At 46.9% G+C, this 26,161-nt stretch overlaps 1 protein-coding gene across 4 annotated transcripts; it reads right to left on the reverse strand.

Moving 5' to 3' along the window:
• Positions 1-5,190: 5,190 nt before the first annotated feature.
• Positions 5,191-24,959, reverse strand: PURA (purine rich element binding protein A). 4 transcript variants are annotated; one of them, XM_065644174.1, is made up of 5 exons: positions 23,598-24,959; positions 8,138-8,203; positions 7,994-8,050; positions 6,724-7,017; positions 5,191-5,754 (listed from the first exon to the last, which is right to left on the reverse strand). In XM_065644174.1, the coding sequence occupies exon 1, from the start codon at positions 24,762-24,764 to the stop codon at positions 23,811-23,813; it is 954 nt and encodes a 317-aa protein (XP_065500246.1). In that variant the 5' UTR covers positions 24,765-24,959; the 3' UTR covers positions 5,191-5,754; positions 6,724-7,017; positions 7,994-8,050; positions 8,138-8,203; positions 23,598-23,810. The 4 variants fall into 4 exon arrangements, with proteins under 4 accessions (XP_065500246.1, XP_065500249.1, XP_065500247.1 ...); XM_065644177.1 differs by lacking the exon at positions 7,994-8,050; XM_065644175.1 differs by lacking the exon at positions 6,724-7,017.
• Positions 24,960-26,161: the final 1,202 nt, after the last annotated feature.

The raw sequence follows: 26,161 nt of genomic DNA on the forward strand, positions 1-26,161 counted from the left end.
GTTTCAGGAGAATGGACTGAGTAATCCCCTCACGCCCCAAAACACCATGGCTGGGCTGCTCTTCCAGCCAGGGGCTGCGAAGGCCACGCCGGGGGTCCCTGTATCCTAGCACTGTCTGCTCTTGGATAGGGACACCATAGGCCAAGGTGGCACGTGGGCAGTCCCCTGGCTGTGACACCAGCAGCACTCAAAGGTTCATGACCTGGCTCCAAACAGGGTCCTTCACTCACTGAAGGACTTCCTGGTGCTGCTCCCATCCATAGCTCACCTTTCCCGGATGTACTTTGCTATTACGCAAATGATGGTGCTTCAGAAGTTTCTTTAGGTTCACGAATGTTTAGCCTTTGGTAGAGCTGCAGATTTTTAAAACCAAAAGGTTATTTCTAGGGGTGCTTCATGCCATCTCCAGCTTCAGAAAGGGTGTAGAAACAGCCAACCACAGCTCGCACATGACAGCGCTGAGTTGCAGGGCTCTGCTCTCAATTTCGAGATCTCAGGTGATTGTCAGTCCAACATCACTTGCTCAGCCATATCTTAGGCACATCCTCAGTGCTGTCATCTTCAGGCCACGCTCTCTTTCTAGGTTGTTTTATGCAAGATTCATCTGCTACTAGAAACCTCTTCTATGAAGGTACCTGTAGAGATGCTCAGGTCCGCTCTTCTCTCTGAACTAAAGACAATCGCGCTTCTTGTGCTCCCCAGCAGGTCATAGGTACCATATCTTGGATGGTATTTACGGAAGGGCTGCAAGCTTTTATTAAAATAATAGAAAACCCATGACCTTATTTTTTGCTGCCAGTATGTGCACAAGGGGTTAATGAAGTATAAAAATAATTTTCTATGTAAAGTAAATTAAGCTGGTATTTAGTTTACTAATTACTAATTATTGAATGATTATTTGCTATTGCTGTATCCACTGTTACTAACTCTATCACAGAGAAGCAGAGGCTTGCTGAGAAATTGAGCTGCAGGATAAAAATGAATTAAGGGAAGCCCACCGCAGAAAATGCAAGGATTATGGGCACTTAGTGCCATGGGGCATCAGGAGGGCCGGGAGGAGAAGCGGGGCCAGAGGACACCAAAGCTGGGCAGAGGGATTCCCTAAGACCCCTGCTGTTCTCCATGATGGGACTCACAGCTCGTCCCGCACACATCAGTGCGTTCGGCTAAACATGTATCTGCAGCAGTGGGGGCTCCTCTGTCCTCGGCACCCTCCACTTCACCCTGCATTAAACTCTCAAACTCCCTTCTTCTGGCCACTGGTCAAAGAAATGTGTCGATCACAGCATCTTCAGGGACATCAGCATATGCTGTGAGCCGGAGCAAACACTTACAGGGTGGGGTGATACAGCCAACCAAAGGGAAAGTCATTGCTATTGCAGCTAGAGGTGGTTTTTGTCGAGGAGATTGTAGCATGGAGGGTTTTGGTCTCTTCTCCCAAGTAGCAAGGGACAGAATGAGAAGAAATGGCCTCAAGTTGCACTAGGCGAGGTTTACATTGGATATTAGGAAAAATTTATTCCTGGAAAGGGTTGTCAGGCATTGGAACAGGCTGCCCAGGGCAGTGGTGGAGTCACCATCCCTGGAGAGGTTGGACAGATGTGTAGACGAGGTTCTTAGTGACATGATTTAGAGCTGGACTTGGCAGTGCTGGGCTAACAGCTGGACTTGATAATCTTAAAGGTCTTTTCCAATCCAAACGATTCTGTGATCTTCCGGCTGAATGATATTGGAATAGGTTTAGTGATTGGCAAAGCAATGGGGACCGTGAGCTTCACAGATCCTCCAACGCCAGAGACTGCTTGCTCTTCGGGTAAAGTGGCTCCTCCTGTGCTTATGGGGATCCCAGCAATCACATCACGCCACAGACTGCTCCGGTTACCGTCGGGAGATCATTCTGCCCCTCTGCCGGTGCGGCATTGGAAAGTGTCGCTAGGTGCTTTTCCATGGCATTTCCTGGAAGAGACGTTTGAAGGTTTGTTTTCATGACCAAGGCAAACAGCCTCAACTGGAAATGCTTTGCGGGATGTGAACCGCAGTGAACGTTACAGCCATAGTTACTGTTCGTCTCGCCCAGCAGGGTCGGGGAGATGAAGCTTCAGGGGCTCTCCTGCTTCCAGGGCTACCCCTTTTAGCACGATTCAGTTCTTCTGGTCAATCCTCAAAGGTGTTTTCTCCACTGTCTGGGCAGCCCGGCTGTGGGGAGGCACTTCTGGGAAGGAGAGCACAGGGAAACCGAGTGTCTGTTGTACGGGCAGCAGGGCTTGGCTGGGCTTTGCCATTGAAAAACAGCCCCTTCTTCCTTTTTCCCCATGTTTCCCGCTCTCTCAGGGCATCTTTGTTGTCGGTCAAGCTCTTCCAGTTATCCATTGGCATCGAGTGCTCGGTGCAAGTCCTAACAGGCTTTTGCTGCCCTACAACACAAAGGCAGCGTCCCAGGGCAGCTCCCAGCGCAGGCAGCGGCTCCGCACGCCAGAGCAGCCAGGGACGTTTGCACCAGCTCGTCTGGGAGGTGCAGAGCGCCGACTCGCCAGCAGCCACGCTGCCTTCCTCCGTGCCCGACAGCAGGAATCACCAGCTGTCTTTGCCATGGCTTTTGATTCCCAGGCCAACTCAAATGCTGGGTGACTTATCCCCGCAGCAGGAGCCAAGCCTCTCCCACCCCTCCTGTGGGTGACTACAACAAATGAGCCGGCTGGTTTCCCATCCAAACAAGTGTTTGATGTTATCATTGGTATTGCTTCACCCTTTTAAGCTCCTCTCTTTCCCCACTTTTAGCATCTCCCTATTTTCAACTTGGAGAAAGACCTCTGGAGTGAAATAAGTAAAATTATGTCTTTACAGACACTATGCTCTGCTGGGTTGAAGGGGAAGCTGTTTGGAGATGATCAAGTTCATGTCTATGCCTCCTTACCGCAGTTATGCATTTCTTGAAATCAAGAGCAATCTCCACTCCAGACACCTACATGGCAGCCCTGGGCAGCTATCGTGGCTTTCGAGCCACCGTTCCATGCAAGCAGTGGTGGTGGTGACAGCAAAAGTACCTGCTCTGGTTTCCTATACCAGAATATGCCACCACGCAGCACTTCTTTCTTGAACAGCCTACTTTATCCAATTTCCAGAAAAGACAGCAGGTTCTCTGCAATGCCAAACAAGCCAGCGTGGAAAGAATTGCTTTGGTTGGAAGCCAACATGTGAGGCAAAGCCGGCTCAAGATATGCGAGTTACTGGAGTGTCGCCCCATCAGTCACAAACAAATGCTAGCAATTAGTAGAAGCACAAGTTTGTGATCATTGTTTTGGCCTGATATTTCAATTTGGGTTTTGTTTTAAGCACTCAGATGGTAAGAGGAGCCACCAGAGGCAGCAGGACTGGGGCTGTGGGCACGTCTCTGGAGCGGGTCAGGCCATCCACCTTGTTCTCTCCCGGCACCTCTATTAAAGCATCGTTACAACTGTGAGGCTTGGCAGTGGGTTAAATAATTTCCTGAGCTATGTTTGTCATTCCTCATGCTAAAAAGATAGTGTGGGAGCTTGGAGAAACATCTGTCCCAAATAAGTTTCCTGATGTTACTCAGATAAATGTAGCCATTTTATCAGTGTGCTTAATCCCCTCCAAACCAGAAAGCAAATTACTAGGAATATACTACTTGCAACCACGTGCTAGCTCTCATATGAGAAAAAGATGTGTATAAATGCATTATTCAGAAGAATAAGCAGAGGGCGGGATTATTTCTGATGGAAGCAGCGTGGTGCGCAGTGTGTTGTGACCGGTGAGCAGTTGTGGATGAAAGGCTCTGGAGAGCTGGGATGGCACTGCAGGGCCAGGGGGTGGAAACCTCGAACCTTTGCAAACCAGCGCGGGTGAGAGGAGCGGGACTGGGAGACACTGGCTGTGCGTGTGGAGCTATATATCTGTGTGCGTGCAGCTATATATCTGTGCGTGTGGAGCTATATATCTGTGCGTGTGGAGCTCTATATCTGTGCATGTGGAGCTATATGTCTGTGCATGTGGAGCTATATATCTGTGCGTGTGGAGCGAGCTCTGGGCTCAGCGCTCCCCAGCTGAGTCACAGCTCCCGCGGTGTGAGCACATCCAGGGGGGACGGGAACCCTGACTTGAATACAGAGCACAAAATCCATTAAAAAGAAGAATTTCAAATGGTGCATCATGTAAGCATTTGATGGGTTTTTCTAACCAGGGATCTAGCGTTGAGAGCATTAAATTAAACATTAGGTGACTTAGCAGTCTGCACAAGAAAGCCTGGGAGATGAAAAATGCGGGTATAGACTGCATTATTTATAGTTTCATTTTTTTCCCCCAGTTCTCAGTGCCTAGGAAAGAACAAGCGCATGCAGCGCTTAGAGGGGGACACAGTGTGGCCAGAGTCTGCATTTGCAAGGACTGCCTGGTCTTTTTACACGGATTTCTCCATCCAGCCCCTCACTAACTGCGCTCCTGCTGCTTTCCACCTGCAGCCAGAAAGCTCTGGGGGCTGCCACGGCAGAACATCGCCTGCTGCATCACCACCCCAGGAGTCCCGGAGGCCTTTGGGAGCCTCGTGCCCCGATGTCAGAGAGCAGCCCCGGTGTTTGGAGGGAGTGGGTGGGAACCCCCCGGATACACCTTCAGCCTCAATGATGATCCAAAGCACTTGTCTGATTCAGCTTCTCGTGACTGCCCGTGGACCTTGAGCTGGGAGCAAGGGGCTTTCCCACAGCTTTTTAACAGCAGAAAGCAGGACCAAGCCATGCTGGAACCGAGTTTGGCAACTTGCTGCCTTGAAGGATGATGTTTTACAACTACCTCACTGCTTTCTGTTAAAAAAAAAAATATATATATATATATGCACACAGCAGGAGTCAGCCCGGTGAAAACTGCGGCTAAGCAGTACCATTTGCTGCGGGGCTTTCAGTTCAGAGCATCCTGCTCTGTCTCAGCAATGTACTCAGACGTTCGGGATGTGAAGGGGCAGTCTCATGACGTGGAGTGGGCTGGAAAACATTAGCTAGCACTCCTGTCAGACCTCGCAGGGAGAGGCATGCTTTGCATCTTCCTCAGAACCTAATTTAAAACACAAGGGTGCGTTAAAAAACCTGAGTTGGAAGATTTTAAAGAACAGCACAAACTAAAAAAGCAGCTGCCAAAATTAATTTCCAGCGTTAAAAATCAGCACTGATGAGAGCCATCTTAGATCAAATAATTTATTTAGTAATTCCATGTAAACACGTCAGATTTACTAGCAAATACAATGCTTGCTGTTCTTTTAAATAGATCATTCAAAAAATAAGAATCTACTATTAATGGCAGGTTGACTAGAGGTCTCCATACTATTGTACAATAAGGAATTTGTTTTCTAATGGATTTAACATCTCGATTTTTCTCGTTCTGCGTTTGCTTTACACCAAGTCCAAAGGACACACGTTTGAACTGCTCCCTGACGATGCCCCTGCGGACCGGGGTGTTTTGGGGCAGGTACGCAGGCAAGTCCTCCCATTCTGGCATTGGTATAAGCTGATGTGAGAGTGGGGTGGCAGAACTTGCGTGAACACTGTTCACAAACACACACCTTTTCGGTCAGAAAACAGAAAATGAATGGTGGAGAACTTCTCTTTGGGATGTATAAAAGCAACGAACTCCATCGTTGGCATTTACTTATCAATACAGCAGTACACATACACGTATCCGCAGTCTTGGAAAAGCATCCTATGCGCTGGAGAAAGCGGTGGTTCTGAGGCTTGGTGCACCAGTGCACTAAAACCAAAAGAATGATACCTTCTTACATAGTCAAATGAAAAATAAATATCTTTATTTTCTGCCTACTTTATTTCAGTTTTCAAATAAATTTTAAATAAATCTGTACAAAGTATACTGTTACAGTATATATTTGTAAGTTAACTGAAATGCCTAGGTATAACAACACTACAACAAAGCAGTATAGATTGGCACATCTCTAATAAAGATTAACTTTTACACTCAAAAAATACCAGCTCCCATGAAAATCCTTGACATATTTTTGGTATTTTTATGCAAGCCACGTTGCAAACGTATTACAGACCGATTCTTCCCTGCCTTTAACAGAAAATCACTTCTAATGGGTTTTCAGAGAACGTGAACATCTTTATGCTGTTAAAGGGACACCATCAGGCTAAAAGAGAGAGATTACCAACTAGAAAAGGGGATTTTAGCCTTGTGATTAAAAAGGAACTAACGCACATGCAGGGGGGGCAAGGTTTGCTTTTTTTTCCCCCCCCTCCCCTAAAACGAGAATCCGAAATTGATCTGACAGTGTCCCTTTGCTGAAAACAAAGACTTCCGTTCTACATAGATTATATATTGAAGCCAACTTGTTCACGGGGTGAAGGACACATTTCAAAACTCAGGTTTTCACATCCAACTGCAGTTGTTAGATTCATGAGCTCTTGAAACCTCCTCCTCATATTTTGTTAAAAAATTCCAAACTGGGAATTGGGGGATAAATATTACAGATTAAGAAAGAGAGTTTTCTCTCTTAATCTTTCCAATGATATATTAAGTCAATGTTTACATGCTGAAAGTTAATCTTACATTAGAATGTAATGCAATATTTGCTGCAACATAAACCTATAAATAAATCAGCTACCATAGATTAAACTCTGTTAAATATTTCTAAGTTAATAAAATATTGACAGTATTATAAAATTACAGTATTTACAATAAGAAAAAATCTAGACTAATATATACCTTTAACAGATCTCTTCTCCAATTTGGGATTGCAATGGAATTATGAATATATGAACAATTTATTAGAAAGTTGCATTGCAATTATCATTTTTCCATTAGAGCTAGAGAGGGTAATCTATCACTGCCTTTGAAAAAAAAAATAAATAAGTGACTTCTGATGGTGGGGTGTAGCTTTTGAGTACCAAACTGGTAACAGGAGTCCTCTGCAAGACGTCTGAAGATAATGTAGGACCAGCCTCAATTGCTCAGATTAAAGTTGTATTACAGAACTGCCAGCAATCAGAACCACCCAGGCTGCAAAAGGGGAGGAAAGGTAGTTTTCAGCTCAAAATGCACAGCTGGAAAGGCTCCCCTCATTCTGGACTCCAACTAAGGCTGCAGGAGCTTCGATCTGCACTCGAGAGCAGCAAAACCCTCAGCTTTTGGGTTCATTAAGAGGAAATTAGTTACTGCTGCTCCTTAAAGGGACATAGTTAGGTTGCAGCTATGCCAAAACCACTCTTGGCAACCATGTATGGCACAACCAGACTAGGCATTTGAGATCCTCTTTGGCTTGTTTTTTTTTGGGAGGTTGTGGTTTTTTGGGGTCAGGACTGGTGTTTTGTTTTGTTTTGTTTTTTTTAAATTTGTTTGCATGGAAGAAAAAAAAAATTGGCTGGGACTCTGCAGTCACCTCATTTTCTATTCCCCTCCAGTTCCTCTGTTTCTTGATTATTAACATAACGCGGTTGTGTTTGGGTCGCAAACACTTGCGGGGAAAAAAAAAAAAAAAAGGAGGCTTTAACACTCCCAAGTTGATTTGTCTTGGTACAAACCAAAACTCTGAAAAAATGACCTAAAGTGATTCCCATCATTAAAAAGCGCCAGCTGCTTTTGGGGTCCCAGACACCCAGCAATGTCCTTTTAAGGATCAGGCCTTTCACTTGCCCTTACTCCCAGACGTGGAGGAGTTTAGCAAGTCACACTTGCTTTCTAGCAATAAACTGGAAAAAAATTTTCAAACTCCTTTCCCACCCTCCCCTCCCCCAGTCCTGCTCGCTGTAAACCAGAAATGGCATTTTTTACTGTACATTTTTGGATAAATTATTACCAGCCCCAAGCCTGAAGATGCTTGTTAGAGACCTACCCGCAGGCTTTGGGGAGGTGAAGCAATTTATGCATTTGTGAGGGTTTCTACCAGTTCCCGTACTGGGCAGCTGGGAACACCTCTGTCCTTAAAAGCAGGCTTTAAAATGGTAAAGAATAATTTGTAAACCCGGGTCTACGTTACCAACAGAAGGCTCTAGGTCCTGCAGGCTCCAGTTCCCAGAGATGCAGAGCAGGAAAACTAGAAAGAAAACTTGGTACCTTTCAGTCACCTGCTGGGTTGTGCTGGGGGGGAGTGGGGAACGAGAGAGACAAAATGACAACTGACCTTATTAACAAAGGTATGTTTAGGGCTTCTGCTTTCAGGAATAAACCGATATTTACTGGTAAAAGTCTGCCAAAAAACAAAAACAGAAACACAGGATTACTGGTAAATATTGGTTTATATGGAAAAGTTAGAAGAAAAAAAAAAAAAAAGTCATTGTGCTCCTGATCTCCACGCGCTCCCGGGCAGGAGCCGAGAGCTGCCCCACAGCATCCCTACACTCGGTGGCATCTTTGGCACCCGGACACCTCAAACCAGAAGCCTTGTGTTGAGAGGAAAGTTGGGTTTCTTTCCTTTACTCCCCTTCAACTATGCGTTTCTGTCTGGATTTCCCCCCGCTCCTCCACAAGGCTGGTCCTATGGGGGTTTGGCTCAGGGGATGGAAAGTCTTCTTCTGAAACCACTTGGAAATGAATTTGTACATAATAAGGTATCTCATCATCAAGGCTGCTGGTGCCTGAGCCTCGTCCGATCCCTGAGATACCATAAAATATACAACACTGAGTGTATATTTTAAATAAAGCATTTTCTTGTAAAGTGGCATAAACCCATTCTTTTTATTTACATGCTTATTTATTTCCAAAAATAGAGTTGGTCCACAATGGACAAGAGAAATCAAGAAGCCATACAGTAGAAGAGTTAAAAGTCCAACATTTAACCAAAGTACAATGAAATTCCAGAAGTCTGTGGCTGACTTGAACCACAGAAACATACACATGAGCCACACAGACATTTGTACATAGAGCATTATATTACCAATAATATTTGCAAACATGAGGTCAAGATGGCTAAAAACCCAGCGGAACCGAGCCAGGGGTCATGGCTGAACAGAAGCGGGTGGTGAACGGCCGCCACTATCGCAGGGAAACACCACTCTCCAGAGATTTTGCTTTGCTTGTTTTTTGTATATATATATATATATTTTTTTTTTTTCTTTAACTGAGAAAGTCCTAATTTTTCTGCCCTGGGGATCGAAATTGAGGACAATGGTGAAAGCCAACCACACAGAGCTCCCTAAGCACAGAGCGAGCGGCTGGCGACGCGCGGGCAGCATCACCCGCGGAGGCGCCGCGGCCGCCGAGATGAGGGAGCGCGGAACAGCGCGGATGCCAAAGGGGACCGGCAACCCGGGGGCTGAGCTCCGCTCGGAGGACAAAAGCCCGGCCTAAAAACCGTTGGGTTTGACGCCGGAGCAGGACAAACGTGAAGGGCAGGACCCCCGGCCCGTCCGCCCAGACAGACTGTCCCTGCCCGCTACCACCTGGCCTTAAAGATCACCTGGAAAAGAAAAAGTAGGTATTTATACCCTTGTGGTATGCTGCGGGGGGTCTGAAAAGAGTCTGGATGGGTTTGATCTTGAAAACAAGGACCTCCCTCCCTTGCCATGGGCAAGTTTTGGCATTAGTAATTCCAGTCCCATCTACCTTTTCTGGAAGATCACGAATAATCCAGCCTGAACAGACCTACAGTATTAGAGGATGTCACACTGGACAGATGAGGGAAGTGATTTTTACTCAAACAATTTAATGTTTTTACGTTTTTTTTAAAAAAGCTCAGAGGCCTGATTGACAGCAGAATAAAAAAAAAAAAAAAAACTGGAAAAGATGCATTAACTCTGCGTTACGGCCCGGTTTATCTAGGTTATTTCCATGGACCTCACCATGATTATATAGCAGTGTCTCCAAAGGATGGAAAAATATATTTAAATCTGTATGCTCTCCTGCAGAGAATCACAGCAAGTAAAAGGGGGAAGACAGTTGTAGCACTTCCGGTACTTCTGTAAACAACCTCCTATATGGGGCAGAACTGCATTAAAAGGGTATAAATTAATTTTCCTTTTTCAAGTCATCTTTGACACTTACAATATTAAGCCTAGTCCAATGTGAATGCTAGTATAGAGCTAAATTACAGAATACCAATGATCATTATCTGTACCTAACAGGATTTAAAGGCAAATATACTTAGTACATTTAGAAAAAAATGCTATTACCAAAATGCCAGACAGCAGTTAAAACAGAAGCAGCCGTGCAGTTTTTTATGTGGACGGACAGCCTTTAGCAGAAGTCGCTATTATCATCTGAGCCTGTAACAGACAACTTCTGATTTGTCTTCTAGAACATTTCTAATCTCAGATATGAAATACATTTTTAAAAAGAGATGAGCCTGATCCTTTGCAGTTGGGTACGTACAACACTCCTCAATGAAACTCAAACCCCAAATTCCTAAAGAGAGAGCACAAGAGATTTTTGTTTTTTCTTACATCAAATAACTATCATGCAAGCATACCACGACATTTTTATATTAAGTACTTCAAAGTCAGCTGGTATAATTTAACTAGAAGTGAGCAATCTAATGAAATTAGTATTTCTATGGGGAGGGGACAAAGGTTGTGCCAGTGACAACCACCAGATTACCAAGGGAAAACAGCACAGGGACACCGTGGGGGTCTAATGAACTGTGTTACAGGAGAGTTCACGCACAGCAGCCTCTCAGGCCTTAGCTCCTAAATCTCTAATACACAGTCATTTTCTTTGGCAGTCTACACACTTTCATTTAATTTCTTTTGCTACTCAGAATCAGATGTTCTCATTCTTGAATGAGCAAATCACTTAAAGCTTAGCAATACTGTTGGAGCATTAAAAACTGCTTTTTTTTTTCCCACCCCCCCTACCTATTGCATTGAATTTCCCAGGGTCAGCCCCCACCGCTGCACGCTCACAGTACCAGACCTTATCATGTTCTTCTGAATTTTCCAGCCATGGCCAGACTGAAGTCACTTCTCTAGTATAAACCAACCCCTCTGCTCCTTCAGTTGCCAATTCTTATATTTAAACGTTACCCGAAAGCCTTGAGGTGCCTGCAGTTAACCTGCTCTATTGCAAAATCCGATGATTTATCAAAGCACTTACTCTTTGGTACCATGGTCTCATGAACAGAGCTAGAGGAGACCTGGAAAACATTGACGAGACTCCTCTCCCTGCTCCTTCCCTTTTTGCCCATCGTCAAAACCAAAATATTTTAGGTTTTTCTTGGTAAAAAAAAAAAAAAAAAAGAGAACACATTAGTTGCTGAGCTGTGCTCTGGGATCTGGCAGACCTGCAAGTCAACTCAGAGGAGGAATTTGAACTGGGGGTGTCACATCACAGGAGAAACATAGATGCCATGCCACCCCGTATTTTTGGCTTGTTTCTCCTCTTCGGTCAACCAGACTTTGCAGCCTGGACCTAGATGTGCTCACCTGAAAATTTAAATGAAAATTCACCCTCCTCCACCTGGCAACTTCAGTTTTAATTAATCTGTGTTTTCCAGAGGAAACTCATTTGTTAAAGGCTGAAGATCTACTCGAGATTCAGACCTGGAAGCCTGTGATCACCATGTCCAACTAGACCTTTGTCTACCTTGTGCTGTCCAAGTGATCAGCATTGGCTGCAATCAAGGAAGGACTCCATGATATTTATCTCCTCATCACAAACATAATGTTTAATACCTTCTTGGGAGGACTTGATAAAACCTTTTAAAACATCCGAAAAAAGATCAGTTGATTCTCCACCTCCTGCTGTTTGCCAACATTTTCAAAGATTCTGGTAGATTACCCAGAAAACAAGACTGATCATAGAATCACAGAATGGTTTGGGTTGGAAGGGACCTTCGAAGACCACCTAGTCCAATGCCCTTTCTTTGCAGGAAGTATATTGCTTTCAACCTACCACATACTGAAGAGTTACAGCACTTCAGTTTCTCCTTCTCAAACTGGCATTCAGGGTTGCTGATCTGCAATTCCCAGTGCTCCGTTTAATACTCTAATTAAAAAATAATAATCCAACATTACAACGTTATCTAGTCATGAAGAATACTAAGCTCCTTTTTAACAGCCCTATTTTTGCTAGTAACTTTAGCATTTCAGTGTCAAGCTCTTTTTACACTCCTAGGTACACCTGTTGCTCTTCCACTTGAATGTACGGCTTTGCTCCAGGTTCTCTGCCTCAAACACTCGACTTTCAGAGGGATGCTCCTTGTCGTTACCATCCAAAAGGACCAGGTGACGGACAGGTGGGCTCTCAAACATACCCTGTGCTCCAGAATGATGCAAAGAAGTTACTCAAGAAGCAGTGCAGAAAATTAACTGTGCCTTCAGTCCTGCACGCTCAGATTTTCTCCCCGGCCCTCTCTCTGATATACTTGAGACAGCGTTCATTCCCTACGGCCCCCGGCTCTTCAAAGCCCCCGCTAAACTGCTGCATTTCCAGGTCACGGGTTCCCTGCTGTACGACATGGCTCCTTCGGTCTACTCTGCAAGAGTTAGACTTCTGTCTTTTGATGGAGTCCTGCTGGACTCCAGAAGTCCCTTCCTTTATAACTATTCTACTTCATAACTTTATTTTACTTAGTAACTGATTTCCACTTCAGCTTTGAAGCTCCTTCATGACAGAGCTCTGCCTAACTTGGATATCTGTAACTTTCCCAGATATCTATGAGGCTGCCTTGACGAGTCTAAGGACTTTTTCTGACCTTCTCCCCTGCAATATTTCATAATGCAAGACTCATTTTCAGTCCAGAGCCTTCCACCCTTGAGGATGCTGAACCTGTAACTGTACTGTGGTCACTGATACTTAATGACTCAACAGTAACTGTATCTTGAACCAGTTCTTACATTTTAGTCCTAAATCAAGGCTAACTCTATACCAGGCTGTTACAAGAAATGATCCTTTAAGTAAATCAAGATGTCCGTTCACTAAAATGTTAGCCAGCCCCTTCCCAAACAATCCGGCTAGATAGCACGGACATAAATGAATTTACTTTTTCTTAGAGGTTTATGAAGACACATGAGCCTGGTTTTCTCCCAAGCCCCATGATATCCATAAACCTTCTTGTCTGGAATAGAAAATTTCCTAATACCTCCGTGTCATTAAAATATGGGATTTATATCCAACATAAATTTGGCCACGTGGTCATCACTACTCCAATTTCCTCTCAGATTTTAGGGCAACTTTTTAGATCTAGTGTTCCTTCACACCTTTATGACCTAGCATGCCCATTCAGTATCGTTTGATGGCAGGCAACGCAGTATCTTACTGATTTCCATCACGCCCCCCAAGTTTCAATCAAGCCAGCTATGCCAGGGTTTTTTTACACTGCTGAGACCTCTACGACAACTATTTTTGTTTCATGTTTCCACACTGGTATACAGACATTTTTCTTGTTTGGACCCACAACCAAACCCTCTGCCATCCAAACCTCCCAGAGCTACTTTCCCAGCTCCTGCAGGCAACTCCAGAAGAGAGAACAACTCCTCAACCAAGGCTTTAGTATTAAAATGTAAGTCATCCCTTTAATCCTGTCCAGTTGCAAGTCAAGTTTCCACAAGTAAAAGGCAAGGTGGCCAGTGCTGAGGTGAGGACGGACCACAACCACGTGCAGATGATTTCATGCCATCTCTTCTCCACCAGCTCAGCAACTTTGGCCTCAAGACACTTTCTGGAGCTTGCAGTGCCTCCACTTGTCGCACTGTATAGTATTTTATCAGAAGATCATCACTTGTAAAGTGTGTCCTCTTTGCACTCGTGTGTGCAGTTCCCAGTGCAATTAAGCCAATGTTCTTCAATTCCCATAATTAAGCTTAGAATTTTTACTTTATGACCATAGAAAGTCCATCTTTAAACTAAAAATAGACAGACTGTTAAAGGATTCTTTTTTAAATTACTTTAAGCCACCAATTAGATACTTGCATTGGACAAGATAAGTTTCATATGGCCTGGCAGAAGCCTGCAAGGACCCATTTACCGGGACTTTTATTGACAGTTGCAGCTCAGAAGCCAACTTTTTTTTTTTTTGGAAGATTGAATGATCCTCTGAACACAGTACTGTCAAAAGACCCATCCACGAACCAAACTGTTTGCAGACATGAAAGCAGAGATGACAATTACATGAATTTGCAGTGCTTAGTTCAGAATTATTAATGCTAGCAAATAATTCAAAGCCTCTATTCCCTGTTTTGCTCACAGACCTGCCTCGTTGCCTTCCAGCAGCTCCTGGCAACAGTGATCCTACTGTCACCTATTATATAAATAAAATAATATTTTTAATAAAAAGAAATTTTGACCCCATTTATAACTCTGTACCTGACAAGACACCGGCTTCTTTTCTTCACCTGTGGTGCTGCTCACGTTTTTCTTAAGTTGACCTGCCCACACAGCTCCTGATAAGCCAATGCGACATTGCCAGCTCTCCTCAGCATCACTTGAGTGGGAGGTTTAAATACCAGATTTCACAAAATCCTTTATCCACTCTCCCTGGCCCCGGCACTTCTTGAAGCATTGACAGATCATCAAGCCTTCACAACTCGCCTGGAAGGGAGAGAAGCTGGACCTACTTCTACCAGAGTGGTGCAGAAGGGAAGAGAGGAGAGAGGGGAAGAGAGGGGAAGAGAGGGGAAGAGAGGAGGAGAGGAGAGGAGGGAAGGGAAGGGGAAGGAGAAGGGGAAGGGGAAGGGGAAGGAGAAGGGGAAGGGGAAAGGGAAGACGAAGGGAAGGAGAAGGGAAGAGGAAGGGAAGGAGAAGGGAAGGAGAAGAGAAGGAGAAGGCATCGAAAGCCCTTGAGCCTCCAGCAAGCCTTGAGGAGTCTGGACCAGCTGACACCAGTGTGCTGATGCACACTCCCAAGGAGTTGCTGCTTTTGAGCTCTTCTGCCCGTACTAAATGACCGAGCAAAAGGCGAGCCCAGGAAAAGCAAGTTCCAAACCTCAGGAGACTAGAGGCAATAAAGCCAGCAGCTTGCATCGCACTCACAAACTACTGTGCAACCGGGACAGAGCACGGAGAAATAAAACATATTCCCTAGTGAGACACTAGAGCAAGCCCAACCTGGGGGACACACACTCAGACCAATGCAGCTAACCTGCAAATGACAGCAGTGCTCCGAGACGTCCTGTCCAGACAGGTCCTGCGCAAGGTGCACAAATGCTGGCCTGCCCTCTGGCACACAACAGCACACCTTCCTACCCAGAGCTGGGAGAACAAAACCCACTCCAGTCTTTGACTGGGGCTAAAATACCAGCTGGAGGGCACTGCACGTGTGATGAGCGCCCAGCCAACTGAGCTCGACTTGCACATCAAGACATTCACCAGCAATGGAAAAAAACGCCACTGCTCATTTTCTCCACTCTCAACTCCCAGCAATATAAATTACCCAGGCATGTATCTTATAGAGACTGAGCCTCCTCCAGCCGCTGTGCCAAGCCTGCAGCTTCATCTCAGCACCAGCCACACCAGCACAGTTGATGACACAGAGCTGAAAACTCTCCAGTGGGGTCAGCCCCACAGCTCCTGTGTCCTCACATGCCAGCTCCAAGGCCTCCTGTGCCTGTGCCCACTCTAGAGCAACCGCGCATCGGTCCAGCTGATGATGAGATGTCTCTGAGATGTCACCAAGAGCCCAGGCTCAGCTCCCAGACCTTCCTGCAAGCATGACAGTGCCACCTCACAGTCGCAACCACTGATGGCCATCAGCGAGACGTGATCTCTTGCACCAAAAGGGTCGCCCATGGGGGCTGCCGCACAGTCTCTGCACCACGTCCAGTAAGAAATCCAAACCCACTGGGGTCAACATGGTCACGAGGATTCAGATGCCATTTGCAAGACACCTTTAAGAGCAGATTTCCAGAGAAATCAACATGCCGATCAGGATGACATTTCAACATATAGAGGTTTTTCCCTGAAAAGCTGTCAAAATATCTCCCAGGCATGCACTCTGGCTTCCCAGTGGCAGGCAGTGGATCAGCTCCCCCAACAGCCGCCTCCCTCCAAGGTCTTGCTCGCCAAGAGGGGCACATCCTTCCACGCTGCAGATGTAACTCCACACCTCTCACCCCTCCGATCGGAGGCAGAAAGAATGAAGCTTTTCTTCACTTCCTGCATATTTCAAGATAGTGTTTCAAGAAAAAAAATAACCCTCCTGCGCCACAGACAGGAAGGCTCAGCGCAAACTCACGCTGCCAGCGTTCCTGCCAGCCCTCTTTTCAGTTCAGTCTCCTACGTGGCCTCAGCCTAAGAAAAGGCTAAGGTATGTATTTTTGCAAAGCTAATGTTAGGATGGACAATAAACCAACTGATGACCAGCAAAGCCAAGGAATTATCTGAGTTAAGACCAAGTTACCTGCTGGGGTGATCCAGAAGATGCCCACTCAAAGCAAGCACTCTCCCAGCTGATGGCTGATCCAGACGTACGTCTCACGAACCCGAGCCTCAAGACAACTAGGTGCAAACACGGCCAGGCAACGACACAGGCGGCCTCCTGTTTTATCCAGGGCTACATCTACACGAGCAATCAGCACAGCCAGAGACAAGCTGAACAGCAAAGGAGTCACTACTCAGGACCTGACGGTCACATTATCTGTGTTTTGGGGGTTTTACTCTCCGTGAGCTCTGGCTTGGTCTGGCAAACCTAATGCCCACCGGTTGTCTTTTGGCTTAGTTAATGCCCACAACTCGTCTTGGCTAATTTAAACCCAAAATGCATCAGGTCATGTGCTCCATGATAAAACCACGGTACGTGGCACACGGACAGCAGAGCACTTTGCTCCAGAAGTGGACACCCAAACTGAGCTGCAAGGCTGCCACAGATACTCCCACAGTCCTGGGGACATCCAGTGTTGGGTCCTGGTCACCCAAAATCAGACAATACCCACATGCAGGCAAAACGTACAGCCAGCCTGAGCAGGGCTCCATCCTGGCTGGACGTGGTGCCTTCCAGAGCAAAAGGCTCAGGACCAGATCCCCTCTCCAGGCAAAGGAGTGCCAGCAGCGTTGATCCGCAGAGGGATATCCAGCCGTTCGCTCCATCTTGTTTTAACCAGTCAACACTCAAAAGACAGATAGCGGGGCCAGAAGTCCTCTGTCTTTATCTGTTTTCACCTAACCCAGCTGACATTTTTCTGTGAAAACATGCCTCACTCCTCGCTGCATGAATTCAGCTGTCCCTCTTCTGTGACGTTTTGCCTCAAACAGGCTACGCAAGTGTTTGCTACTTTTAGAGAGACAGGCGTGACGTGCTGCGCCTCTCCCATAAAACATGACGGCTCGTCTGGCTTCAGCCACGTACAGACCCCAAATTGCAGAGATGGCCAAGATGCACCTTGGCCGTCCACCTCGGCCAGCCCTGCCCTGCTCCGAAAGCCTTTTCCCACCCTCCAGGTGGATTATTTTCACGAGGCTTGGTACCCACTCGAGTCCGCCGGCTCAGGAAGCGTCGTCGTTATCGACAACGGCATGAAAGCCGCCTGCAAACCGAGGCGTCCTTTCCCTGCCAATGTACTTTACGCCACCCAAATTGCAGTAAAATATCCAGTATACATTGGAGGAGTAACTCTGTGAACCTCTAAAAATGGATGATTTGGTGTTTATTTCTCTCTGCTATCTGCAGCTGCCCAGATCCGCATTAACAACAAGCGACGCATGGCCCTGTAAAGCCTCATGGCCCACCTGCATTCGCAAGAAGTGGGATGCATCGCGGACCCCTATACAAGCGTAGTGCTGCTCAAACACAGTCCCATCAGGAACTGAAATGCTTTGAAAAGATAAAATGTAAAAGAAGAAGGATAGGCAGGCTAAGAGAAACTCCCAGCTCTGCAGAGGAGAGGAGCATCCTCCCCGTGCCATCAGTCATCTCAACATGAAAGAGCCCACTTACAAGAAAAAAAAAATGCCATGAACTTCAGGTCCAAAGATAAGGCTCCAGTTAAAAAAGGTTTTTAAAAAGGGTTATAATTTTGAAAGCCTGTTTAGATTAACCTTAACTAGCTCTAACCTATATATATATACATATCTCCTCGCCACGTTTGCAACCCACGCACAATGTTTTGTGGTGCCAGCGAGCTAAATCATGTGCAAGTGAGCAGAGTAAAAGGAACCACAGGCTTGAAAAAAAGCTCTGGGCTGAAATTATCTTTCATTGTTGCAAGTGGTACAGGAGATGGCAACAGCAGAAGGAATCAAGAATAAAAATGGAACTCGCTTGTTTACCTCGTCGGTTTTGTCAAAACATTTTGACAACACTGCATGCAGCCCGCTTCTCTGTTCTGCTACCAAAAATTCAGATCTTTCACCTATCTTCACACGTGAGAGAAGAAAGCCAAGAAAACTAAAACTTTTAGGGAAAGAAGTGCATGTGCAAAAAATACAAAGCTCAGCACGAGAACCTAAAACTATGCTGGATTCCTCTTCCAAAGAGTCCAAACACCAACATGAACAGTGACCCTTCAATTACACAAGTTGAGTTAACAAGCCAGCAGAGGAGGATAGTAAGAAAATAAAAGTTTGGGTAAGCCTGACAAAAAGCAAGGTGGAGAGGGAAAAAAAAAGAAAAAGGAAGGAAAAAGAAGAAAAAAAAAGGCGCAAAGCAGGATTTAAAATTGGCGATTAAAAATAAAAAGATATTGACAGTGTTGTTTTAACAGAGAAACTCTCCAGCACTTTAGGCAGAGCCCTACCTCTCAAAAAGCAATCCAAGTCGGTAAGAAGCAGCAGGTTTTTGAATAAGCGAATTGCACAGTTGTGGGAGAATTTGCTTTCCCTGCCGTCTTTCCAAGTCACCTAAGAGAGACACATTTTCTACTCTCGGACTAGCAAAACCCAGAAATTGGTCCGTTCTAGTTATACTTTGAGTTTTTGTGTTTCATGGGAGACCCCCGAAATGTAAACCTGTTTTAGCATTCTTGTACATTAATGTCAGGATTCTCCACTTCTGGCTCCCACAACTTCTGCCACAGACAAGTCAATCAGATTTGGTATATGCCCTGGAACGGGAAATGGGAGGTCTGGGTTTAAAGCAAACAAAAAATAATTATGCCAGTGCTCTGCAAGGTGTTGGATCCAAACTCAGTGGATCTGCTGAAGTCTTCGAAACGCTCAGTAATTTTACTAAAAAAAAAAAAGGAAAAAAAAAAGTTTAGCCTGCTGAACTTAGAGAAAAGAAAGTGGCAGACCTTTGAGGGAGACAAAGTGTGCAGGTGCAAAAACGTAATGTGCCGTAGTTCACCACCTTACAAGAAATCAAAGCTTTGCCTTGTTGGGTTTTGGTTTTAAGTGCCAGGGAAATGTGCTTCCCAAAGGGCGGCTTTAGAGTTTATGGGCAACAGGGTGGAAGCATGAAGTGAAGACATGCCAAAGACGTCAGGTTTTTGCAAACCCTTCTTGAAAAAGTGCATGTGTTTTTAGTAAAAATGCATATCTACCAAATCTCCACTGACCATGGGCCACTTGCACATGGAAAGTCACATCAATGTGCAGCGTCAATGCTGACATTTTTGCCTTCTCCTTCCACCCACCTCCCCAATTTTTTTTCCTTGGGAGACATACAACGCCACTGCATTAGAACGTACAAGAAATGAAAACAGTGAGTACGACTGATATACATCCATTGACTTTTTATTACAAATGTAGTTGATCACTTGGCTTCAAAAAGTTTAAATCAACCCCTATTTTCTGTACGTCAGTACAAAGCAAAATCTATTTTACAAATTAAATACCTAAAAATTTGACAAAAATATTAAAGTTTGATGGAAAAAACAGTTATAAAAATCTTAAATCCCCTTTTCAGAAGGTAAGAGATAACATTCCCTCCCAACCCCACAGTCCTGTTATACAATATTAATAGTCATTTTTTTAGAATAGGTAGGTATGTTATATCTCGCTGTTAGCATACAAGTCACTCTAATAGCTTTATCTGTATATACTCCAGTTAGTGCATGAATGCCATCTGATTGAATATAATCAACTATCTCTAACTGACCCCTAATTTACATTTCATAGCTTGCATAGTTTGAAGGGACAAGGGTTATACTACAGCTAATTGTAAGAAAAGGTGGTTACAGTGCTATTTTTAAAGGCAACAAAGTAATTGCTCCCCCCCCCCAAAAAAGAAAAAAAGTTACGGGTCGGCTCTGAGCAGGGGTTAAAATCACTGGCAGCACTCGCTAGACGGGATGGTCTGTGCCTCGCCGGGCAGCCCCTCCGCGGTACAACAGCCCAGGCTGCGAGCACCCCTGCGAGGACGTGCCACAAAGTCACACTGTCAAGTTTTCGTGCTGTTGATTTTTTTCTTTTCTTTTTTTTTTTAAAATGGAATTTTTCCGAAAAGTTCTCCGCGCATCCCGTCCCAGTCTGGGACCAGCCGGTGCCCCCGCAGCATCGCGGTACGACCACAAAGAGGCAGGCGCCAACAGCCGATCATTCGGTTTCTTTTTTTTTAATTTCGCTTCTTAGAGACAGAGCAATTTTACTTTTTTTTTTTTTTTAAATTAATAATAAGGACTTTGAATTTGGAGAACAGTTCTCTTGTTAGCATGAAACCACTTAAAGGGTGGTTGTATTTCAATGGTAAATTACTTGACAGTGTCCCTTTAACTTAAAAATAAAATAATGTCAGTATTGCAATGAATTTCAAGTTTTCTCGCACGTAGTCATTATAAAGTAGCTTTTATCATGCTTTTGGACCTAATCTACAACACATTTAAAAGCATATAATCAAGGAAAATATAAGGCATACTTCTCAGGAATTAGATATCTTGGCACATTTGAGCATACTGTCTTTTTTAAAACAACACATATGGTCAAATATACCTTTCTTCTAACATAAACTGGGTTTTCTGTACTTTGTTTTAAATACTGAGATATTAGAGCTTGGTAAAGTACCGGGCACCTCTGGGGAAAAAAAAAAAAAAATCAAAACAAAAACAAAACCAGAAGTGAAATCCCATGAACCTTTACAGTCATTTTAGTCTTTCATTATCATCATTCATAAAGTCCTAGAACATACACAACTTGCATTAAAGGAAGAAAACAAAATAACAACAAAAAAAAAAACCACCAACAACAAAAACACGCGGAAGAAACCCCGAAACGAGACAAAAACTGACCACAACTTCTCAAAGACACTGTTCACCGCACCGCCAGTGGGCTGCGACAGGCTGTACTGGTTTGACTGGAACCGCGCGGCCCGTGCGCTCCCGGATCAGCCGGATCCCGGGCCAGGGAGCCCCTGGGCAGCGCCTGCGGGACGGCGACGCTCCCGGGGCTCGGACGGACGGACACGCTGCCGCACGCCCGTCGCCTCCTGCTACTTATTGCTGGGAAGACAAGGCAGCAGCCCGGAGCTACCAGCGCCAGAGCGCGTCCGTCAGCAGCGCGACAACTTTCGGGAGGGCAGTGAACAGCAGGACCGAGACAATCGATCAAGTAGCAAAAAACCAAAGCAATTAATTTCCTAACTACGTCTAGCAGCATGGAGAATGCAGTCCCGCACACATCACAGTTGAAGTACAATAATCGATGGAACTGCCCATCCAGACCCTCCGATTCAAAAGCAGGTTATCAGACACATGTTTACATGCAATTGAGAACCATTTCAAATGTCACATTACGCACTCCGAAAGCTTATTTTACTACTGGGAAATAGGAAAGTGCACATTAAAGCAATTTTAAACATTTCCAGTGATTGTTTAAAAGAAACAGAAACACCTCACTACCGGCATCTAGTATTTAACTTTCTGTGAACACTAACAGCAAACTTCTTTAAAGGGAAATAATGCATGGTACAATGGAAACAGCTTGTTTTGACACTTACAGTACATCTCAAAAAAAAAAAAAAAATCAAAACTTCTAATTTCAAATGGAAATAAAAAGACAGCAGGAAATAAAAACTCTTTAAAACAAAGTTTGGTTTTTTTTTCCCACCCTTCCGAAACTCCATCCTTGACCATCAGTAAAGAAGCGCAGCCAGGTCTACCAGACGGCCAACTCCGCCAAGAGTGTTAAAAATGATTGCAACCCAAAAGAACTTCCGAGTGGAACAAGATCCTAGTTTCTCTGAAACACTGTCTACTGAATTCTGGCCAAGAAAATAAAAAGTTTTGTTTCTACTGTTTAAGGCATCTTTTTTTTTTTTTATAACGTTTTCTCTTCACTCGTAATGATGATAGTCATGCAGCAGTTTAATGATAAAAATATATTAATATTTTACTATACAGCAGCAAGAAGTTAGTCAATTAAAAGCACACCGACTTTTTTTAAAAGAAAAAAAACCACCAAAACAAAACAACAAAAACAACCTGTAAAAGTCTATTATTATTCTTATTATTATTACAGACAATTTCAATTTGGAGAACACACCTGGACAGATTAGTGTTCTGACAAATCTGCGTTTCCCTACCCTAGGCTTCGACCAGAGCCCGCGAGCGCGCACACCGGCGAGAAGGCTGGGACGGGAGGGAAGGGCACGGCTGTCACCAGGTATGTAGCCAGTAAGAACTAGCACCACAGCTACGTGGAAATCCGTTACAGACACACACCGGGCTTGGATTTCACTCTTAACCGAAACTCCGAACCCCATGGCTCAGTAGGATCCCTCTGCATCACATCGCACTGATTTCCAACAGGCCTGCAGAAGTTAACGGCACTGGCAGGGACCAAAAGCATCGGCTCGGACCTCTCAGGAGTTGAGGAGACAGCGCTACTGCCAGTGGCAACACGGAAAGACTCACTACCTGCTGTCCAAAACCAGGTTGACTGGAAACCGCTGCACGTCAGGATAAGTACTTTAAGTACACAGAATAAAAAAAATATATTATGAACAATACAAGTACATCTCATATACACAATAATTACAATACGCCTACTCAGTTGTAAACCAAACAGGTGCAGAAAAAAAATATTACGGGAGGAAATGCTTCCTTTTTTTTTCTCTCTCTCTCTTTTTTTTTTTTCCTTTTCTTTTCTTTTTTTTTTACTATTTGAATAACTTTGGTTCAAACGTAAAAATCACAAGTTAGCAAATTTCATTTAAATGCCTTTTTTAATAATTTTTCTTCATGTTCACAGAAGTTTCACTGACCATTTTTATATGTTTAAGGTCCAGATGCAATGCATATTGTATAAAAGAGAGCACTTATTGTTTACCTTGCATGAATTAAACCTACGTACCTTTTAACTCTACAAACTTCTGCATAACATTTAGACAAAGCTCAGACACACAGCATGCCTAGCCCTCATATATATATACACATCTCTAATCACAGGTATATAGGGTGTCAAATATACTATAGTAACCTCCATGTAAGGTTCAAAATTTGGTAACAAAATGAGAAGAAAAAACTAAAAATATTATTTTACGTGTTCTAAAATATCTCTTTTTTTTGTGCTAAAGTCAAATGTTAGCTCAACATGAAAAGGACTTTTTTTATATAATTCAGCAATATTATAATCTTGACCATTTTTGCAAACACTTTTAATAATAATAGCTTAAACGTGTACAAAAGTTCTCGGTTAATTAGGGAAATAAACACTCAGTTCTTTATATTTTTAATCAAGTAGGAAACACAGTTCATATATAATGTTATTACTTTTTTTGACTTTTTTTTTTTTGTGTGTTTTGTTTTTTTTTTTTGTTTTGTTTTGTTTTAGCAGCTGCTTACTGTTTGATACGGTGGGTAAAGTGGAGGAACATCCAGCGATGGGTGGCGGTTCGAAGGCGCTGCTGCCGGGCGGCGGGGGGGCGCCGGGCGGGCGGCGCGGCCGGGGGGGGCGCCGGGCAGCGGGGAGGGCATCTCGCCGCGCCCCCCCCGCCCCGCCGCCCGCCCTCCCTCCCGCCGGCGGCGGGGCCAGTCCGCGTCCCGGGGGGCGGGCGGTCAGTCCTCCTCGGGCTCCTCGGCCTGCAGCAGGGCGCCGGGCGGCCCGGCGGCGGCGGCGGCGGCGGCCTCGGCCTCGGGGGGCGGCTCGGCCCCGGCGCCCGCGGCGGGGGCGGCGGCGGCGGCGGCGCGCTTGTCCCGCTGCTTCTCCTGGATCTTCTTCATCTCGTCCGAGTACTTGCAGAAGGTGTGGCCGAACTTGGCCCAGACCTTGTAGGGGACGGTGATGGAGTTGCGGTAGGTGGGCTTCACCTCGCTCACCCGCATGAAGACGCCGTACTTGTTGGAGCCCACGTCGAAGAAGAAGCGCTTGTTGTCCACAGTCAAGGAGGTGCCCTCGGGCAGCTCGGCCGGCTCCTCCTCCACCCCGTAGTCGTCGATGAGCTTGGCCAGGGCGTCGCGGAACTCGATCAGGCCCTGGGCCGGCAGGGCGATGGTCTGGCCCTGCGTGGAGCCCAGTCCCGGGCCGCGGTTGACGGTCTGGCGGACGCGGAGGAAGCGCCCGCGCTGGTTCTCCTTCAGATCCATGTAGTACTTGCGGTTCTCCCGCACCAGGAACTCGCTCTTGAGCGCCCGCCGGGGCTCGTCGGCCGCCTGCGCCAGCTCGGGGGGCTGGCTGGGCCCCAGCTGCGCGTAGTGCTCGATGAAGTCGCCCAGGTAGTCGCGGAACTCGACGGCCACCGACATGGAGAGGGTCAGGCGGCTCTTGTTGCCGCCCGCCCCCACCTCGGCGATCTTGAGGAAGCGGCCCTTGGCGTTCTGCTTGACGTCCAGGTAGAAGCGCTTGTTCTGGATGTCCACCCGCTTGGAGGCCAGCTCCTGCGTCTCATGCTGCAGGCCGCCGCCCGGGCCGCCGCCGCCGCCGCCGCCGCCGCCGCCCGAGCCCGGCCCCCCGGCGCCCGCCGCGCCCCCGCCGCCGCCGCCCTGCTCGCTGCCGCTGTCTCTGTCCGCCATGATGCCGCCGCCCGCCGCCGCCGCCGCCGCCGCTCGGCCTCCGCCGCCGCCGCCGCTTCTCGCCCGGCGCCCCCCCCCTGCGCCGCCGCCCGCGCCGCCTCCTCCTCGGCCGCCGCCGCCTCCTCCTCCTCCTCCTCGGCCGCCGCCGGCCGCCGCCGCCGCCGCTCCGCCCGCCGCCGCCGCCGCTGCTGCAACAGCCCCCGCGGCCACCAGCCGGCCGCTCTCGCGAGATCTGCGGGAGCGAAGAGAGGGCGCGGGAAAGGCGGCAGAGAGCGGCCCCCGACGCCGGCCGCCCCGCCGAGCCGGGCAGCAGCGCCGCGCCGCCGGGCGGCCGCGCCGCGCACCGCCACCCGCCGCCACCGGGCGGGGACGGGCCGACCCCCCCGCGCAGGGCCGGGACCCCCCGCTCCTGCATCGGCGGCTCCCGCCGGCGCTCCCCGGCCCCGCCGGCAGCCCCCGGGGGGCGGGACCCCGCCCCCCGGGGGCTGCCGGCGGGGCCGGGGGGCGCCGCCGTCCTCCTCGGGAGGAAGCCGTGCGGGTGACCGAGGAGAAGCGGCGTCCGCCAGCCCCCGCTCCCATCCCGGTGCCGGGATAACGGGCAGAGGGGCTTGGCAAGTGGGGAGTACGGAGCGCGGGTGTGAATTTAGTCGGGGCTGCTAATGAAATTAATTAACGCACCTACGGCGCGGCGGGGAGCGCCGGACCCCCGCGGAGCGGAGCGGCGATGGGGACCGGGGTGGAAGGGGCAGCAGCAGGCAGGGGGCGGGCAGCACCCCCGTCGCAGGTGACCGGCTTGCTTTTCGTCACACCGCTGCTTTTTGGTGGGTTTTTTTAGGAGGTCCTTTTGCTTCCAGTCCTTGTTACCCGACCCTGAATCCCGAATCCCAAGCCGGCTCCAGCGCAAGTATGGATGCTTTCTCTCAGTGCTGCGGGCCAGGAAGAAAACCGGCAGGCTGGGTTTGGCTAAAAGTCCCTTCCCTGCCTGCTTCCCTCCCCTTCCCTTCCAGGACAGCGAGTGCTGGTTTGTGTGGAGAGCATCAATGCTACCTTGAGCATCCCAAAAAACCTGCAGGTGTTACACAAGGCAGTGCTACCAGGCAGACTCCGTGGTGGCCCGCGGGATGTGCTCTGCACTGGGGGAAAGAACATACGTGTTCATCGAGGAGAAAGAGATTAAATTGCTAAGGCATCTGTGTATCTTAGATGTGGCTTAGATATCGTGGGAGGAACTCCCAGTCTGCCCCACCGTTATGATTAAAACCTTAGTTATTAGTGACTTCATGGGTTATAACAGGAAAAAAAAAAGAGAGAGGAAAACAGTTTCCTTTTAATATAGAAGTGATGTTTCAGAACTACCGTGAGCTGCAGTTTGCAAGCTGTCAGCAGCTGTATGTGGG

This window comes from Caloenas nicobarica, chromosome 13, assembly GCF_036013445.1.
Source record: "Caloenas nicobarica isolate bCalNic1 chromosome 13, bCalNic1.hap1, whole genome shotgun sequence".
NCBI classification, from domain to species: Eukaryota; Metazoa; Chordata; class Aves; order Columbiformes; family Columbidae; genus Caloenas; species Caloenas nicobarica.